The sequence below is a fragment of the Chiloscyllium plagiosum genome, unplaced genomic scaffold (assembly GCF_037043375.1).
Source record: "Chiloscyllium plagiosum isolate Xiang-an unplaced genomic scaffold, Cpla_swu_hap1 HiC_scaffold_36, whole genome shotgun sequence".
NCBI classification, from domain to species: domain Eukaryota; kingdom Metazoa; phylum Chordata; class Chondrichthyes; order Orectolobiformes; family Hemiscylliidae; genus Chiloscyllium; species Chiloscyllium plagiosum.
Window position 1 is genome coordinate 43,343,397 of NW_028270174.1, and position 20,834 is coordinate 43,364,230.

The 20,834-nt window shown below is 40.2% G+C and overlaps 2 protein-coding genes across 4 annotated transcripts in view; one reads left to right on the plus strand and one right to left on the minus strand.

The window, feature by feature from the left end:
- The window catches only part of slc26a1 (solute carrier family 26 member 1), a 56,935-nt gene extending 39,579 nt beyond the window's left edge, over positions 1-17,356 (plus strand). Inside the window, exons 2-3 of the mRNA XM_043674617.2 lie at positions 569-1,249; positions 15,833-17,356. Coding sequence (XP_043530552.2) covers positions 608-1,249; positions 15,833-17,356 — 2,166 coding nt within the window. The 5' untranslated portion in view covers positions 569-607. The remainder of the gene's footprint in view (positions 1-568; positions 1,250-15,832) is intronic.
- Positions 1-20,834, minus strand: part of idua (alpha-L-iduronidase) — a 268,795-nt gene that overhangs the window by 227,624 nt on the left and 20,337 nt on the right. The window lies entirely within an intron of this gene.

Here is a 20,834-nt window from a genome sequence, read left to right on the forward strand (position 1 = left end):
AGATGCAACTTATTAGTAATGTAGTCAGGTTTTGGCTGAAAATAATACTGCTCATATCACAGTTCTAACTATCAGGAATTATAAAATTTCATATTTTAAATTCAGTAAGAACAATACAGGGGAACTGGTATTGTTAATAGAAGGGAATTATTATTGGTCTCTAAAATAGACTCCAAAGACTATGACACACTCCACATAAAGATTTTGAAGATTCAGCATTTATTTTACAACTCAGCTTTTTCCACATATCACAGAACATGAACCTATTCACAGCAGCAGTATTCAACAGAAGTTAGAAAAACCCACAAAACTTTCTTCTCCACTTCACTTGTTAAGCCCAGACAAAATCTCATTTACATTGAATGAATAGCTTTTTGTCAAATTATTGCAATTTTAGCATCTTCCTCTTAGTAACCTACAATTATGATCCAGACACAAATTAAGACCTGTCTGATCCAGAGTTCTTACACAGTATAAGAATCACTGGAGAGAAACAGTGATAAAGTTCTCATCTTGCATAAGCAAAGATCTTATTTGTTGTGTGAAGTAATGTACTTCTTAATTGCAGAACTTTAGAACCACTCATCTATCGTGCACCATACAGTACATGAGAAGAATGGAAAACGAAGAACTGTCTAAAATGGAACTTCAATTAGAATCTCAAATACCGATTGAAAGAACAGTGAAGGAAAAAGTTGCTGTGAAGAAACTTATTGAAAAGAAACTGCAAGAAAATTGCTCATGTTCATTGGACAAACTGAAAACTCTGATAACTGGTTTCTTTCCAGTCCTTCAATGGCTTCCAAAGTACAAACTAAAAGAATGGATCTTGGGTGATACCATTTCAGGTATACTTGTTGCTGTTGTCATGGTTCCTCAATCAATAGCATATGCGTTGCTTGCTGGTCTAGAAACAAGTTCCAGTTTGTATGCATCCTTCTTCTCTTGCATTATTTATTTCCTGATGGGTACCTCACGGCATATTTCAGTGGGCATTTTCAGTTTAATATGCCTCTTGGTAGGACAAGTGGTTGATCGGGAACTTCTGCTGGCTGGATTTGATGTAGATGAAGACAGCAAAGTGATGCCAACAGCGATGGCCAATGCAGATAACTGGAACAACAGTGATGTCAATCCAACCATGATAATGAATTTCACTCTTCCGGGACCACTGAACTTTGAATGCGATAGAAAATGCTATGCTGTCAGTGTTTCAGCTGCCCTTACATTTATGTGTGGCATTTACCAGGTAAGGCATTTAGTGAAAAGTTTAATGCTAATATTTTGCCAATGTAAGGAGTGAACAGATAGTTTCTTATTGGATTAAATTTAGAGTAATTTAAAATAATCTTCACAAACAAAGTTTTCAGTTATGCTATGGCTTCAGGACCCAGATCAAAAAGTGTGATAACTTTCAACAGCACAATGAATTGATGCAGATATTAAGTCGAAATCCATGAAGTTTAGAAGAATTAGAGGTGATCTTATTGAAAAGTATAAGTTCGTAAGTGGACCTGGCAGGGTTAATGCTGAAAAATGTTTACTTTTCTGCGAAAATCTAGGACTAGGGGATAGAGTTCAAAAGTAAGGGGTTGCACATTTAAAGTAGAGATGAATGTTTTCTCTCAAAGAATAGAACCTCTATGGAACTCTTGTTCCTGTAGAACACTGGGAACAAGGTCATTGAATATTTTTAATGACATACATAGATCGATTCCCGATAAACTTATTAGTCAGATCAGTCATAACCTTAATGAGCTGCAAAGCAGGCTTGAGGGGTCAAAAGACCTACCCTGCTCATAATTCATTTATTTGAACAATCGTTAGTTCCACTGACAAATTGAAGAGTTCATGATAAGCTCAATTAATTATCCCAACTACAGGGTGCTGGAATCCAATAGTAAATAGAATTTTTAAAACTGATCACAATTTGAAATATGCCGGTTTTCAATTACTAACTAAACATTAAATGAAAAGAAATGCTTGAGAAAATGCACTACTTTCAAAAAGCTCCCCATGTCTACACCTTAAAAGAAAAAGCACGAGTCAAATTAGCTAATATTAGCAAAACTATATAAATTAATGGACCTTGACAAGGCTACTGCAAAGTGGCGCCTTTATTGCATCTCAAAATAGCCTGAAGTTGATTGAGAACATTTAATTTGTCATTACGACAGACTTCAGTGAAAGTATATTTGATATGCTACTCTGGATTTAAAATTCTCATCCTTCTTTTCTCCAAATCTTTCACTGTCCTCTATTTTCAGTAATGTTCTCCGTCTCCACAACTAATCCTGTAATATAGGGGAAAGCAATGGCACAGTGGGAGTATCATTGGATTAGTCAACCCAGAGCATCGAATAAACTTTAAAGAAATTCTATTCGTTTTAAAATAGTGATGGAAAAGGATAGACCAGATCTAAAAGTTGAAGTTCGAAATTGGAGAAAGGCCAATTTTGATGGTATGAGGCAAGAACTTTCAAAAGCTGATTGGAGGCAGATGTTCACAGGTAAAGGGACGGCTGGAAAATGGGAAGTCTTCAGAAATGAGATAACAATAATCCAGAAAAAGTATATTCCTGTCAGGGTGAAAGGGAAGGCTGGTAGGTATAGGGAATGCTGGATAACTAAAGAAATTCAAGGTTTGGTTAAGAAAAAGAAGGAAGCCTATGTCAGGTATAGACAGGATAGATCGAGTGAATCCTTAGGCGAGTATAAAGGAAGTAGGAATATACTTAAGAGGAAATCGGGAGGGCAAAATGGGGACATGAGATAGCTTTGGCAAATAGAACTAAGGAGAACCCAAAGGGTTTTCACAAATATATTAAGGACAAAAAGGGTAAATAGGGAGAGAATAGGTCCCCTCAAAGATCAGCAAGGCAGCATTTGTGTGGAGGCACAGAAAATGGGGGAGATACTAAATGAATATTTTGCATCAGTATTTACTGGGGAAGATATAGACCATAGGGAAATAGATGGTGACATCCTGCAAAATGTCCAGATTATAGAGGAGGAAGTGCTGGATGTCTTGAAATGGTTAAAGGTGGATAAATCCCCAGAACCTGATCAGGTGTGCCCGAGAATTCTGTGGGAAGCAAGAGAAGTGATTGCTGGGCCTCTTGCTGAGATATTTGTATCATCGATAAGCACAGGTGAGGTGCCGGAAGACTGGAGGTTGGCTAACGTGGTGCCGCTGTTTAAGAAGGGCGGTAAGGACAAGCCAGGGAACTATAGACCAGTGAGCCTGACCTCAGTGATGGGCAGGTTGTTGGAGGGAATCCCGAGGGACAGGATGTACATGTATATGGAAAGGCAAGGACTGATTCGGGAAAGTCAACATGGCTTTGTGCATGGGAAATCATGTCTCACAAACTTGATTGAGTTTTTTGAAGAAGTAACAAAGAGGATTGATGAGGGCAGAGCAGTTGATGTGATCTATATGGACTTCAGTAAGGCGTTCGACAAGGTTCCCCATGGGAGACTGATTAGCAAGGTTACATCTCATGGAACACAGGGAGAACTAGCCGTTTGGATACAGAACTGGCTCAAAAGGTAGAGGACAAAGGGTGGTGGTGGAGGGTTGTTTTTCAGACTGGAGGCCTGTGACCAGTGGAGTGCCACAAGGATCGGTGCTGGGTCCTCTACTTTTTGTCATTTACATAAATGATTTGGATGCAAGCATAAGAGGTACAGATAGTAAGTTTGCAGATGACACCAAAATTGGAGGTGTAGTGGACAGTGAAGAGGGTTACCTCGGATTACAACAGGATCTGGACCAAATGGGCCAATGGGCTGAGAGGTGGCAGATGAAGTTCAATTCAGATAAATGGAAGGGGCTGCAATTTGGGAAAGCAAATCTTAGCAGGACTTATACACTTAATGGTAAGGTCCTCGGGAGTGTTGCTGAACAAAGAGACCTTGGAGTGCAGGTTCATAGCTCCTTGAAAGTGGAGTTGCAGGTAGATAGGTTAGTGAAGAAGGCGTTGGTATGCTTTCCTTTATTGGTCAGAGTATTGAGTACAGGAGTTGGGAGGTCATGTTGTGGCTGTACAGGACATTGGTTAGGCCACTGTTGGAATAATGTGTGCAATTCTGTTCTCCTTCCTATCAGAAAGATGTTGTGAAACTTGAAAGGGTTCAGGAAAGATTTACAAGGATGTTGCCAGGGTTGGAGGATTTGAGCTATAGGGAGAAGCTGAAAAGGCTGGGGTTGTCCTGGAATTCACATTTTAGGAAGGCTATGATAGTACTGCAGCGGGTGCAAAGGAGATTTATCGGAATGTTGCCTGAATTGGAGAGTTTCAGTTTTGAAAAGAGATTAGATAGACAGTACTGGCTGTTGCTTTGGAGCAAAGGAGATTGAGAGGGGACATGATTGACCTGTATAAAATGATGAGAGGCATTGATAGGTAGATAGGAAGAAACCTTTCCCCTTGATGGAGGGATTAATTTACAGGGGGTCATAGATTTAAGATAAGGAGCAGAAAGTTTGGAGGAAATGTGAGTTTTCACTCAGAGTGGCAGGGTTTTGGAACGCACTGCCTATAAGGGTGGTAGAGACAAAAACACTCATAACACTGAAGAAATATTTAGTTGTACGTTTGCGAGGCATACTAAGGCATACAAGGCTACAGGCCAAGTGCTGCAAAATGCGGTTAGAATAGTTAGGTAGCTGTTTGTAAATGGTATGGACATAATGGGCTAAAACACCTTTCTTTATGCTGTAGATATCTGACTCAAATTGGTTTTTACAAATATCTTAAGGACAAAAGGGTAACTAGAGAGAAAATAGGGCCCCTCAAAGATCAGCAAGGCAGCCTTTGTGTGGAGCCACAGAAAATGGGGGAGATACTAAATGAATGTTTTGCATCAATATTTAGTGTGGAAAAGATAATGGAAGATATAGACTGTAGGGGAATAGATAGTGACATCTTGCAAAATGTCCAGATTACAGAGGAGGAAGTGCTGGATGTCTTGAAATGTTAAAGGTGGATAAATCCCCAGGACCTGATCAGGTGTACCCGAGAGCTCTGTGGGAAGCTAAAGAAGTGATTGCTGGGCCTCTTGCTGAGATATTTGTATCATCAATAGTCACAGATGAGGTGCCGGAAGACTGGAGGTTGGCAAACGTGGTGCCGCTGTTTAAGAAGGGTGGTAAGGACAAGCCAGGGAACTATAGACCGGTGAGCCTGACGTTGGTGGTGGGCAAGTTGCTGGAGGGAATCCTGAGGGACAGGATGTACATGTATTTGGAAAGGCAAGGACTGATTAGGGATAGTCAACTTGGCTTTGTGCGTGGGAAATCATGTCTCACAAACTTGATTGAATTTTTTGAAGAAGTAACAAAGAGGATTGATGAGGGCAAAGCAACCCTCCACCACCACCACCCTCTGCCTTCTACCTTTGAGCCAGTTCTGTACCCAAATGGCTAGTTCTCCCTGTATTCCATGAGATCTAACCTTGCTAATCAGGAACCATGTTGAACGCCTTACTGAAGTCCATATAGATCACATCTACTGCTCTATCCTCATCAATCCTCTTTGTTACTTCTTCAAAAAACTCAATCAAGTTTGTGAGACATGATTTCCCATGCACAAAGCCATGTTGACTTTCCCGAATCAGTCCTTGTCTTTCCAAATAGATGTACATCCCGTCCCTCACGATTCCCTCCAACAACCTACCCCCCACTGAGGTCAGGCTCACCGGTCTATAGTTCCCTGGTTTGTCCTTACTACCCTTCTTAAACAGTTGCACCATGTTAGCCAACCTCCAGTCTTCCGGCACCTCACTTGTGATTACCGATGATACAAATATCTCAGCAAGAGGCCCAGCAATCACTTCTCTCAGAGTTCTCGGGTACACCTGATCAGATCCTGGGGATTTATTCACCTTTACCCGTTTTAAGACATCCAGCATTTCCTCTTCTGTAATCTGGACATTTCGCAAGATGTCACCATCTATTTCCCTACAGTCTATATCTTCCATATCCTTTTCCACATTAAATACTAATGCAAAATACTCATTTAGTATCTCCCCCATTTTCTGCAGCTCCACACAAACGTTGCCTTGCTGATCTTTTAGGAGCCCTATTCTCTCCCTAGTTACCCTTTTGTCCTTAATGTATTTGTAAAAACTCTTTGGATTCTCCTTAATTCTATTTGCCAAGGCTATGTTCCCTTATTGCCCTCCTGATTTCCCTCTTAAGTATACTCCTACTGCCTTTACACTCTAAGGATTAACTCGATCTATTCTGTCTATACCTTACATAATCTTCCTTTTCTTCCTTAACCAAACCCTCAATTTCTTTAGTCATCCAGCATTCCCTATACCTACCAGCCTTTCATTTCACCCTTACAGGAATATACTTTCTCTGCACTCTTGTTCTCTCATTTCTGAAGGCTTCCCATTTTCCAGTCGTCCCTGGACCTGCGAACATCTGCCTCCAATCAACTTTCGAAAGTTCTTGCCTCATACCATCAAAATTGGCCTTTCTCCAATTTAGAACTTCAACTTTTAGGTCTGGTCTACCCTTTTCCATCACTATTTTAAATCTAATAGAATAATGGTCGCTGACCCCAAAGTGCTCTCCCATTGACACCTCAGTCACCTGCCCTGCCTTATTTCCCAAGAGTAAGTCAAGTTTTGCACCTTCTCTAATAGGTACATCCACATACTGAATCAGAAAATTGTTGTGTACACATTTATCAAATTCCTCTCCATCCCAACCCTTAACACTATGGCTGCCCCAGTCTATGTTTAGAATGTTAAAATCCCCTACCATAACCACCCTATTATTCTTACAGATGGCTGAAATCTCCCTACAAGTTTGTTTCTCAATTTCCCTCTGACTATTAAGGGGTCTATAATACAAATGCTGCCTAGCCTGCTGTGTTTTTCCAACACCACATTTTTCAACTCTGGTACTCCAGCATCTGCAGTCCTCACTTTCTCCTAGTCTATAATACAATCCCTTTCTTATTTCTCAGTTCCACCCAAATAGCTTCCCTGGATGTATTTCTGGGAATATCCTCCCTCAGCACAGCTGTAATGCTATCCCTTATCAAAAATGCCATTCCCCCTCCTCTCTTGCCTTCCTCTCTATCCTTCCTGTAGCATTTGTATCCTGGAACATTAAAAGCTGCCAGTCCTGCCTATCCCTAAGCCAGGTTTCTGTAATTGCTATGATATCCCAGTCCTATGTTCCTAACCATGCCCGGAGTTCATCTGCCTTCCCTTTAGGCCCCTTGCATTGAAATAAATGCAGTTTAAATTATTAGTCCTACCTTGTCCCTGCCTGTTTGACTCTCTTCTGTTCTCACCTGTACCAGTCTCAGATTGATCTCTTTCCTCACTATCTCCTTAGGTCCCACCCACCCCCCCCCCCCCCCCCACCCCCACCTTATTAGTTTAAATCCTCCAGAGCAGCTCTAGCAAATTTCTCTGTTATATTAGTCCCCTTCCAATTTAGGTGTAATCCGTCCTTCTTGCACAGCTCACTTCTACCCCAAAAGAGATTCCAATGATCCAAAAATGTGAATCCTTCTCCCATACACCAGTTCCTCAGCCATGCATTCATCTGCTCTGTCCTTCTGTTCCTGCCCTCATTAGCTTGTAGCACTGGAAATAATCCAGATATTACTACTCTCGAGGACCTCCTTTTTAAATTTCTGCCTAACTCTGTAATCTCCCTTCAGAATCTCAACCTTTTCCCTTCCTATGTCATTGGTTTCAATGTGGACAATGACCTCCTGCTGGCCCCTCTCTCCCGTGAGAACATTCTGCACCCTAAGACATCCTTGATCTTGGCACCAGGGAAACAACACACCATTCTGCTTTTTCTCTGCTGGCCACAGAAACATCTGTCTGCACCTCTGACTAGAGAATGCCCTCACACAAATGCTCTCTTGAAACCCAACGTACCCCTCACTGCATTAGAGCCAGTTCGTGGTTTGTTCGTGGTATGTTCCCCCGAGAATTCATCACCCTCTACACTTTCCAAAACAGCATACCTGTTTGAAATGGGTATATTCACAAAAGACTCCTGCACTAGCTGCCTACCTCTCTGACCTTTCCTGGAGTTAACCCATCTATGTGACTGTATCTGAGATTTCTCCCCCTTACTGTAACTACCATCCATCACATACTGTTGCTGTTGCAAATTTCTCATTGCTTCTAACTGTCTCTCCAACTGATCCATTCGATCTGATAAGATTCGCAGTCAACAGCATTTATGGCAGATATAATCCGCAGCAACCCTTAAACTGTCTTTAAACTCCCACATCTGACAAGAAGTACATATCACTCTATTAAAGGCCATTTTTGCTCCTTCACAATCTACAGACCCAGAAATTAACACAGTCTTATTCTCGACAAACACTGCCCCAGGTTAAACTAATAGTTATGGCTTATATTTTACATTTAATCAAGAGACATATCTCCAAAAACATGTAATCAAGAAAGAACCCACTCTACTCACTACTGCAGACTTTTTGTGGGCCACACTTCAAACAACGATGAACCTATCTGATTCTGTGCTGTGAACTTCGCCCAACCATTCCTCCAAGATTAGTTGTGAATTTCACTGTTGATAATTTTCCCAGATGTACTCCAGTGTCCAGCAATATATGAATTCAAACAGCAAAGGCAGTGTGCAGGTTCTCTCTCTCTCTCCTGCAATGACCTCACCATGTGCTTCCTTTGTCTGCTCTTCTCCCTTTTAATACTGCTGTTGTTTTGACTTTCTTTTTCCAAAGTTCCAAAACAATGCAACAGTATATAAAACTGTAATTGCTGCTCCTGGAATTTGAGGAAATCACCTCCAGCACCTAAAATACCTCAAAACAGAGCAGCTGTTACAGCCAGAAGCTTTTCCTGTCCTCCATCTTGGTTAGTGTAGAATTACTTAAATACGTAGTTAATGGTTTGAGAGTCTGGGGTTGTAATGCACAGTTTTTCTCTGCTGCCCTGTTGCTTGTGGAATACAAATACCTGCAGTAACAGGGAAATTATAAATGGAGAACAAAGAAGTTGCAGAATAATTGAACGCATGTTTTAGATCTGCATTCACGAGGGGAGACAAATAATTTCTCAGAAAAGTTATGGAACTGAGGGTCTAGTGAGAAGAAGGAATTTAAGAAATGCCATATTAGAACAAAAAATAGTTGAAGAGAAATTAATAGTTGAAGGCTGAAAAATCCCAAGAGCATGATTTTCTGCATCTAGAACACGAAGAGTGTCCTGAAATTTTTGGATGCATTGGTGGTAATCTTTCAAGTCTTGTAGACTCTGGACTAGTTTCTACAGATTGGATGGTGGCAAATATAACCCCACTATTTCAAGAGAGTATGTGAGAAAGAAACAGAGTACCAGAGACAATTACAGATCCGTATTGGGGAAACTACTCGAGTCTGTTATAAAAGATGTGACAATTCAGAACGTTTGAAAAGTTTTCACAGGATTAAACAGTCGCATGGATTTATGAAAAGGAACTCTTACTTAACTCTACTAGAGTTTGAGGATGTAATTAATAGTATAAATAAGGGAGAACCTGTGGATGTGGTGGATTTCAAGAAGACATGACTAGTTAGCAAGGTTCGATCACATGGAATACAGGGTGAACTAGCCATTTGGATACAGAACTGGCTCAAAAGTAGAAGACAGAGGGTGGTGGCAGAGGGTTGCTTTTCAAACTGGAAGCCTGTGACCATTGGTGTGTCCATTGCTTTTTGTCATTTATATAATTGATCTGGATGGGATTATAGGAGGTATAGTTAGTAAGTTTGCAGATGATACCACAATTGGAGATGTAGTGAATAGCAAAGAAGGTTACCTCAGAATACAATGGGATCTTGATCAGATGGACCAATCGGCTGAGCGGCAGATGGATTTCAGCTTAGATAACTGGGAGGTGCTGCACTTTGGAAAGACAAATAAGAGCAGGATTTATAACTAAATAGTAAGGTCCTGGAGAGTATTACTGAACAAAGAGACCTTGAAGTGAAGGTCACAGTTCCTTGAAAGTAGAGTCTCAGGTAGACAAGATAGTGAAGAAGGTGCTTTCCTTTATTGTTATGAGATAGGAAAGGGTTAATTTGCTCTGCTGACCTGCAGGAAATTGGATGTCCCGAGGCTAGGATGGGAGGTCTATTTTACAGGTAGAATGTAAGGAAGTTACATTCCCATCCCTTGCCATTCAGAGCCCTTTGCATGGCCGTTTCTTAGCTATTCAAAGTAAAAGAATTATATTATCATCCTCTATTCAGAAATCAAGAATATTGCAATTAAAATTCTGACTACTTCCTGTAGTTTAAAAAAATGGTTCACAACAGATTTGACCTTAACGGATGATTTACATTACACTGTTTCTGGAGATGATCAGGTCACTGCATTGTGTCTTGAGTGGTATGTGATTGTGGGGGGGATGGCTGGGCATGTAAATGGACTATGATGTAAAGATTTTGTAAAAAGGAAGAACTGTTCCTTTGTTCAGAGATACCCTTTACATGCTTTGCAAGCATTGCGAAGAGTGTTAAAGGTTCCTCCAGAAAGCTTGTATCGTACTTGGTTAAATAACATTTTGCTTGTTCACAGAAGGTGGATTGTTGCAGTTGCATCAAGGGTGTAAGAATCTCAAGAAAAAGAACCCATCAGCCAGAGCATTGAGTATAGGAGTTGGGAGGTCATGTTGTAGCTGCACAGGAATCGGTTAGGCCACTTTTGGAATATCGTGTGCAATTCTGGTCTCCCTGCTATAGGAACGATATGGAGAAACATCAAAGGATTCAGAAATGTTTAGCAAGGACATTGCCAGGGTTGGAGTGTTTGAGTGAGAAGGAGATACTGAATAGGCTGGGCTGTTTCCCTACAGAGTTTAAGGCTGAGCGGTGACCGTGTAGAGGTTTATAAAATCATCATTAAGGTAAATAGACAAGGCTTTCTCCTTAGGTTGAGTGAGTCCAGAACTGGAGAGCATAGGTTTCAGCTGAGAGGGGAAAGTTTTAAAAGGGACTTCAGAGGCACCTTTTTCAAGCAAAGGGTGGTACACGTATGGAATGAGCTACTGGAGAAAGTGGTGGAGGCTGATACAATTACAATATTTAAAAGACACCTGGATGGGCAGATGAATAGGAAAGATTCGAGGGATATGGGCCATGTGCTGGCAAATGAAACTAGATTAATTTATGATATCTGGTCAGCATGGACGAATTGGACAAAGGGTCTGTTTCCGTGCTGTACATCTATGACTCTTAGACAAACAAGACAAGGGAACACATGACAAATGGAAGTGGGAAGAACCGGGAATTAGAGAGATCTTGGTGTGCAAGTCCCCTAGTCTCTTAAGGTAGCGGGACAGGTGGATAGTGGTTCAGGCAGCTTCTGGGGTACTTGCCTTTATTAGCCAAGGCAGATAACTATGATGAGAAAGTGAGGACTGCAGATGCTGGAGATCAGAGCTGAAAATCTGTTGCTGGAAAAGCGCAGCAGGTCAGGCAGCATCCAAGGAGCAGGAGAATCGACGTTTCGGGCATGAGCCCTTCTTCAGGAATGAGGAATTCCTGAAGAAGGGCTCATGCCCGAAACGTCGATTCTCCTGCTCCTTTCAAGGCAGATAACTGTATAAAGAATTAGTTAGGGTACAGAGAATTGTGTGGAGTTCCAGAATCCACATTAAAAGGAGGCATGTAATTGCACTGGAGAAGGTGCAGAGGATATTTACCAGGATGTTGACAGGGCTGGAGAATTTTACTTATCAAGAGAGACTGAATAACCTGAATTTATTTTCCTTGGAGCAGAGGAAACAGAGGAGGTCATTTTTGAGATGTATAAAATTATGATGGTCATACACAGGGTAGACAGGAAGAAACATTTTCGCTTAGTGGAAGAGTCAATGACCAGTGAGTGCAAATTTAAGGTAAGGGGTGTAAGATTTACAAGAGTTGAGAGGAAGCTTTTCCACCAAGTGGCAGGAACCTGGAACTCACTAGGAGATAGTGAGGACTGCAGATGTCGATAAAATGTGGTGCTGGAAAAAGCACAGCAACTCAGGCAGTATCTGAGAAACAAGAAAGTCAACGTTTTGGGTATAACCCTTCATCAGAGCTCAGGAGGGGGAAAAGGGGGCTGAGAAATAAATAGGGGAAGGGGAAGGATGGGGGAAAAGGTAGGTAGGCAAAAATAGGAGGTGATTGTGATAGGTCGGTGGGAATTATGGAGCGGACAGATGAGAAGAAAGAAGGTCAAGGGGGCAGAGCTGAGTCAGAGGGGACGGGGGGGGGGGGTAAGAGAGCGCAGAGGAGATTTGGAAAGTGATGCAAGTCAAATGTTGAGGCTATGTAGTTGTAGGTTCCCTGAGGTGGAAGATGATGTATTCCTCCTCCAGTTTGTGGGTAGCCTTGTTTAGGCAGTAGAGGAGGCCTAGTGTAGACATATCATCAGGGGAGTGGGAAGGGAAATTGAAATGGATGGGGTTGGTTGCAACATACTGCCTATAAAGGGTGATGGAGACAGAAAACCACATAACATTCAAGTAGTATTTAGATGTATACTCATGATATCAAGATACAGAATATATTTTTAAAAATTTAAAAATTTTGAAGGTGGGATGCTGAGGGTTCTTCTAGCGCATTGGTAGTGTCCACCTTTCTAAGTCAGACAGGCCTGGTTCAATCCACCTAGACTAGAGATGTGTAATTACAGCTCTGAACGGGTCAATTAGAAGAGGGTTCTTGTGGTGCAGTGGGAGTATCCCTAACCTCTGAATCAAGAGGCCATGTTTCAAATCCGATATATGTCATCTCTGAGGTGAGATGTTGGGGACTGCTGTGGTGGAGTGGTAGTATCCATACTTTTAAAACAGGAGGCCTGGCTTCAAGTCTCACCTGTTCCAGAGGTGCCTTATTAACATCTCGGAACAGGTTGATTTGAAAGAAAAAGTACTCACTGGGTCTACTCCTGGGCCTAGCCAGACCGACTATTAACAGGTCCGGGCAGTAGGCTGTGATATGAGAGGTGGGATGTTAGAATGTAAAATCTCAACCTGAACCCAAGCCATCTTAAATATGGACTTTAACAAAGGGGTGTCACTCATCTAAAACATTAATGAGGTGGTTTTATCTTGCTTGCAAATTGAACATTGTCAGGTTATCAGACCCTTGGAAAAGCCAGCACCTAAAGGGAGGCAAGAGCAAGTGAATGGAGAAGTGCTTCTCCAATCCTGGCAGTGTGTAAAGAGAAAGAACAGTGATTCATCCAAGTTCCTTCAAGGAAACATATTTGTCACTATCTTAATTAACCATTCTTTATTGTGAATGATAGCCCTCAATACAGAAATAAGTTCAGAAATCAGCAAAGGAGGACTAAAAAGATAATAAAAAGACAGGAAAAATAAACCTGTGAACAAACTACAGAAGAATAAGAAACTGACAATAAGAGCTTCTTTAAATGTATAAAAAGGAAGACAGAGGTCAGTGTGAACACAGCCCCTTCAGTAAACAAATCTGGGGAGATGGTTTTAGGGAACAAAGAAATGGCAGAAGAGTTAGATATTTTGCATCGGTTTTTACATTGAAAGATACCTCAAACATCTATTCATACTAAAGAATACAAGGAAGAAATTAAGCACCATCACAAAGATAGTAGAATTATACAAACTAATGGGCTAAAGGCAGATAAGTCACCTGGCCTAGATGACCTGCATCCGGGGATCCTTAAAGAGGTAGCTACAAAGATAGTGGATGCATTGGTTGGAATTTTCCAAAAATTATTGGATTCTGGAGATGTATGAGAGGATCAGAAAATTGCTAATGTGACATCCCTATTCAAAAAGGGGAGGGGGGGACAAAAAAGTGGGGAACTATAAGCCAATTAGCCTAACATCTATTGTTCGAAAATTATAGGAATCAAATATTAATAATATTAAGTAGTAGCAGATATTTGGAAAATCATAATCAAATCAAGAGTCACCCTTCACAAAAATAAAATTGTATCTAACTAATTAGTCAATAGAATGGAACCAGCAGATGTGTTGTATTTGGACTTTCAGAAGATGTTCGACCAAGGTACAGCACAAAAGATCAAGTCATAAGATAAGATCCCACCATGATAGAGGTAGTATATTAGCATGGGTAGAGAATTGGCTCATGGGCAGGAAACAAGTGGGATAAGAGGTTCTTTTCAAGTTGGCGACCAATGGAATTCCACAAGGATGAGTGGGATCACAAGGGCCGAAACAATTTACAAAAAATAATGTGGATTTTGTGAAAGGAAGTCAATGAACTGTAGTCAAATTTGCGGATAACACAAAAATAAGTGGAAAGGCAGTTAGTTAAGGGGTTAAAGACAAACAAACAGTCTACACATAGATATTGATAGATTTTATAAGTGAACAAAAATTGGCAAATATTATTTAAAAGGAGAAAAGTTGTAGAAAGCAGCAACACAAAAGGGTCTTCGGGTACCTATACACGAAACTAGTACACAGGTACAGCAGGTAATCAGAAAGGCTAAGTGAATGTTAACTCTTATTTCAAGGGAGTTGGGGTTTTACAGTAGGAAAGCCTTACTGCAACTGTGCAAGATACTAGTGAAACTACATCTAGAGTACTGTGAGCAGTTTTGATCCCTTTATTTGAGGAGAGATAACTGCCTCCTTTGTTGGAGGTTGTTCAGAGAAGGTTCATTAGGGTGACCCCTGGTATGGTGGAATATCTTCTGAGTATAGGTTAAACAGGCTGGGACTCAACTCACTGAAGTTTAGAAAAATGAGAGGTGATCTCACTGAAATCTACAGGATTCTTAAGGGGTTTGACAGGGTACATGCTGAGAGAATGTTTCCCCTCATGGGAAAGTCTAGAACCAGAATAAAAGCAGCATCAATTTAAGACTGAAATGATAAGTTATTTTTTTTCTCTTCGAGGGTTGCGAGTTCTTGAAACTCTTTGCCACAGAGAGCCGTGGGTCACAGTCCTTGTGTATAATTAGATTGAGACAGATCAATTCTTGATCAATATTGGATTCAAGATTTACAGAAAAAGGATAGGAAACTGGAATGAAGGACGAGCCATGATCCTATTGAATGGTGGACTAGGCTCAATGTCCGCCTCCTATTCCAATTTCTTATGATCTCATGAACCTCTAGCTCTTTTTTCAATCTAACAGAGATCTATTCACTAACCTTCTCCTCATTCACAGTGCTGCTCTCTAAGCTACACAGCACTTGTAGAACTGCATATTTCTATTTCTGCTTTTTAGTAATTATGACTTTTTTTAAAAGCACTTTTTTAAAAACTTGTATGTGGAAACTTGGTATTGTAGTTTCTAAAACATTTCAGTAGATATAAACATGCATTTTGTTAATGCGATTAATTAATTGGAGACACTGTTTCTAAAGCACAAGAACGCGACCATCATATTATAGAAGCGCTACCTTTACTGTGTATATTTGTAAAATACTGCAACATGTACATGCTATCAAAAATCCCTTTGGTTTGGTTACAAATGAACACATTTATAACCTTGAATAGCACTTTTTCCATTTTCCAGTGTCTTTCTTGCAAAATTACAGCATGGAAGCCACAATGTAGAAAATTAAAACTTACGTGTTTCTTAATCATTCTTAAGAGAAAGCCCAAATGACATAAAATTTTAACAGACAAACAAATTATTTTCAGTGCCATGCAATAATCACGACCTAAAGTCCTCAGGAGGTTTTGGACCCGAATGATGTCACTTTGGGGAAGAAAAAGTGAAGGTTTACAGATTTGAATTGCAAGATTCTCTTTCCTTTTGGAGGACCTCAATTTCAATTCATTCTTCTGATTTCTTTTTCTTCCAGGTACTAATGGCAGTTTTCAATCTTGGATTTGTATCAAAGTATTTATCTGAGCCCTTGCTAGATGGATTTGCAACTGGTGCCTCAATCACTATTGTAACTATGCAAGTCAAGTACCTCATTGGAATAAAACTACCACGTAGTCATGGACCTGGTAGTGTTGTTGTAACTTGGATAAACATTTTTAAGAACATTCACAAAACCAATTTCTGTGATCTGATAACAACTGCCATTTGCATGCCTCTGCTAATTGCTTCCAAAGAATTAGGAGAACGATATAAACACAAGCTCAAGTTCCCTTTCCCAATGGAACTGACCATTGTAGTCATAGCTACATTAATATCCCACTTTGTAAATCTAAATGAAGTGTATGGTTCAAGCATTACAGGAGCAATCCCAACTGGATTCTTACCCCCTAAAGTTCCAAATTGGCACCTTTTACCCAGAGTTGCCATGGATGCTGTAACACTTGCAATCATCAGCTTTGCCTTCACAATCTCGCTGTCAGAGTTGTTTGCAAAAAAACATGGATACACAATACAAGCCAATCAAGAGACCTATGCTCTTGGATTCTGTAATGTTGTTCAATCATTCTTTCATTCATATGCTTCCAGTGCAACTCTGGTTAAAACACTTGTTAAAGATTCGAGTGGTTGTCAGACCCAGCTGTCTAGTGTTGTCAGTGCTGTGTTGGTCCTAATGCTGCTGCTTTTCTTAGCTCCTGTATTCTATTCTTTGCAGAAGTGTGTTCTAGCATCCATCATTATAGTCAGTTTAAGAGGGGCTCTCATGAAATTTCGTGATCTGCCAAAGCAATGGAAGATGAGCAAAATTGACACACTGGTTTGGTGGGTTACAATGTTATCTGTAACTTTAATAAGTACTGAACTGGGGCTTTTCACAGGGGTAACATTCTCACTTCTGTGTGTTATTATTCGCACTCAAGTGCCTAGAGCAGCTTTGTTAGGTCAAATCCAGGGTTCAACTCTATATGAAGATCAAACAGAATACAATAACCTTACACCTATTCCCCAAGTTAAAATCTTTCGGTTTGAAGCCCCACTGTACTATGCTAATAAAGATTTCTTTATGGATTCCCTGATGAGAAAAGTTGAACTGAATCCAGCTTTGGAGATTGCGAAGCAGAAAAAAGAAGAAAGCAAACAAACAAAAAATAAAGAAGCAAAAGCATTCAACGGCAACATCAAACAAGAACAGCCTGTTGTCAGCAAAAGATTGATTCCTAAGGTGTACAATTTTCACACCATTATTCTAGACTGTTCCACAATACAATTCTTAGATACTGTTGGTATTAATACTATGAAGACAGTTTTGAAGGATTACAATGAGATTGGTATTAGAATCCTTCTGGCCAACTGTAATCCTTCAGTCATTGACTCGCTGAGTAGGGGAGGATATTTTGGAGAAAACTGCAAGGAGATGGGCACTCAGTTGTTTTATAGTGTGCATGCAGCTGTTCAGTATGCTAAAGCCAGCTGGCCCAAAACAGGTAATTCCACTCTTTAATAGCTTTCATGTGAATATCCAGTGTTGACATATGTAGAGATATGCACTATGAAAAGGGCAATATATGCCAAACTCAAAATACTTTATTTAAACTATGGAATTTGCTTTGGTATTTTTATTTAAATTAGTTGAGTAATAGTTCAATAAACAAATGTACCACTTACTGTAGCCATGCAGACCAGAAAGATCCCAATTTTGATTTGGGCCTCCTTAAGTTAGCTGATTTCAGGTAGGCAATTGAGAAGATTTAACAGTTTACTCAACATTCCCGGATGAAGAACAAAAAAAAATCAAGCAAGATGCCTGTTCCTGATTGCCATTCAATGATATCTGCTGAATACTGTGAATGGGTAGGTTTACCATGTTGCCCATAGAAGGGTAAACCAGAGTCACCACATTTAACAGAGGACGGATAATAAGCAGGTTAGCTTTTTTAAGAGGATATTCAAGATAGTCATGAACAGAAATAACAAGCATAAAGAAAATTTCTTGTTGTATTTTAAAATGCAAATTATGGTCACTTATAATGTAATTGTACATAGGGCTGAACTATTACCCTACAAAAATCCTCCCAGATGCTTTAACAGATGAAAGCCTATACATACAATGCTTAATGGACATAATTATTCTTTATTTATACCATTTTAACCTTAAAAGCTTTTCACTGTCTTACTGTAAATAAACAAGAGCAGTTGGGATTAAAATGAATTACTGATTTAAAACTCAAACTGTGGAGGTTTATAGCTTTGAAAAGAGAAATAAAAGCTACTAATGTGTATTTTTAGTAATGTAAACTTTCAACTCTCATTTTGTTTTCTAAGATGACAATATTGTCATGATGGTTCAAATGCTTAGGACAAAATCTGTTTTCTTGTACGAGAATCGTCTCGTGATATACAATAAAGAATGGAAAAAAATGAAAACACTAATTTGTTTCAACCAAGAATCTACATTTTGTACAGTGACACAGTAATATCTACTCAATTCAACGAAAAATATTTTTGAAGTAGGTTGCCTTCAATGGCATATTTCTAGTTATCATTGTGTTCATCGCGTTACTTACAAGTTGATAGTGAAGAACAGTAATCAAGCTGCAAAATGTGTGTGGATTATTTCTGATTTTGGTATTATGTTTGCTTTCTATTGTATTCTATCAATGCTTTGTTACTGTAAAAATGGACCAAGTAATCCTGGAAAGCATCTACATGTTCCAACATCTTACTGGTTTTTCTTGTATCACTTCTTGTATCACTTGTAACATTCAGTTTTGATGTTAGAATTATGTGCACAAGGAAGTTGATTAGTTGTCTGTAAATAAATATGAATTAATGATCTCAAAAACAAGATGGATTTGAGTTTGCATTCAAACTAAGTACTATATCTACTTACAGCTTAGTTGACTCAAATTTTGTGCTTAAGGGTGCCTTTTTGGGGAAAATCACATTAACGTAGAAAAATTTAGATTGAAAACAATTATTACAGTATTGTAATGGTATTCATTGTGGGCAACTTAATTAAAACATTACTCATGTCATTAAATTATAAATGACTCAAATGATGTTTCTGAATATTTTGTAATGTTAAGTTGTAGCAATTACTGTATTTTTGTACTTTAAATCTACTTATGATGGAAATGTTTTGCAACAATTGTTTCAGAGTATCTAAAACCTATGTAAGGGAAATGCACTAAATAAAGACAATCTGAAATCAGCTTGTGTTTTAAACAATGCAACATCAAATAGACTTTGAGCAACATTGCTAAACAGAAAATATTTGAAGTAGGAAAACAGATTTTTTAAAAATGTTTCGTATATTTAACCTACTTTTTGTCAATAGCTGAAGTTTTGGTCGTGGTTTTCAACAGTAATCCAAAATGTATCCTATTTGTGAGCATTGCAAGTTCTAGCAAAGAGCACAGGGTATTTGCATCAAATAAATTCTGAACCTCCGCCTCCACCATCACAACCACATCACACTAATATCCTTGCCTCACTACATTGAAACTATTTGAGAGATTCACATGTTCCTCCCTTCCCTCCATCCCCATTCATCAAAGGCAGATAGAAAAGGATGTGCAAAAATGAGGCTGCGGTGTCATGTTACATGCAAAAAAGGGCTTTCAGAAAACAAGGCATTGGGGAGACAGGCCGCCTACTCGCACTCCTCTACATTGGGGAGACAGGCCGCCTACTTGCGTTTCAGGAAACACCTCTGGAACACCCGCACCAACCAACCCAACCGCCCCGTGGGTGAACACTTTAGCTCCCCCTCCCACTCCGCCAATGACATGCAGGTCCTTGGCCTCCTCCATCGCCAAACCCTGGCCACACGACACCTGGAGTAAGAGTGCCTCATCTTCCGCCTAGGAACCCTCCAACCATACGGGATGAATGTAGATTTCTCCAGCTTCCTCATTTCCCCTCCCCCACCTTCTCAGTCCCAACCCTCGGATTCAGCACCGCCCTCTTGACCCGCAATCTTCTTCCCGATCTCTCCGCCCCCACCCCCTCTCCGGCCTATCACCCTCACCTCCTTCCACCTATCGTATTCCCAGCGCCCTCCCCCAAATTCCCTCCCCCCTACCTTTTATCTCAGCCCACTTGGCACATCAGCCTCATTCCTGAAGAAGGGCTTATGCCCAAAATGTCGATTCTCCTGCTCCTCGAATGCTACCTGGCTTGCTGGATTTTTCCAGCATCACATGTTTCAACAGTGGAAGGACAAGCATGCTTTATTCTTATATCAATATCCTTTATTAAATCCACAGGAAACAGTCATCTCCTACTTGTTGTCTTTATGCTGACATCCATGCTGTAAAACTTAGCAGGATAATGGAGACTTAGAGTCACATAGCATGGAAAAGAGACCATACGGCCCAACAATGACTGTGCCAAATAACAAAAATCAAAACTATACTAATCCCATTTACCTGTAGTTGGTCAATAGCCAACTGTGCTTTGGTATCAAGTGCTGATCCGGATGCTTCTTAAATGTTTTAAGAGTATCTACCTCCATCACTGTCTCAGGCTGTATGTTTCATAGTTCTACCACTCTCAAGGTGATTTTTTTTCCTCTCCGATCTTGTCAAAATCACCTGCTCTTCAATTAAAATGCTGAAGATTTAGACATATCTGTCATGGGAAAGAGATTCTCACAGTCGAGACGTGTAGTGCTGGAAAGGCACAGTAGGTCAGGCAGCATCAGAGGAGCAGGAGATTCGGTGTTTTGAGCATAAGCCTTTCATCAGGAATGTTGGGAGAGTGGCCTGAGAAATAAATAGGAGGGTGGGAATTGGGGGGCAAGCAGATGGGAAAGCAATATACAGGTGGGGGGTTGGTTGTGACAGGTCAGCAGGAAGGGTGGAGGAGATAAGTGGGAAGGAGGATGAACAGGTAGAACAGGTCAAGACAGCAGTACCTAGTTGGAGGTTTGGATCTGGAATGAATTGTTGGTGGTGGTGGAAGTGGGGGGTGGATTT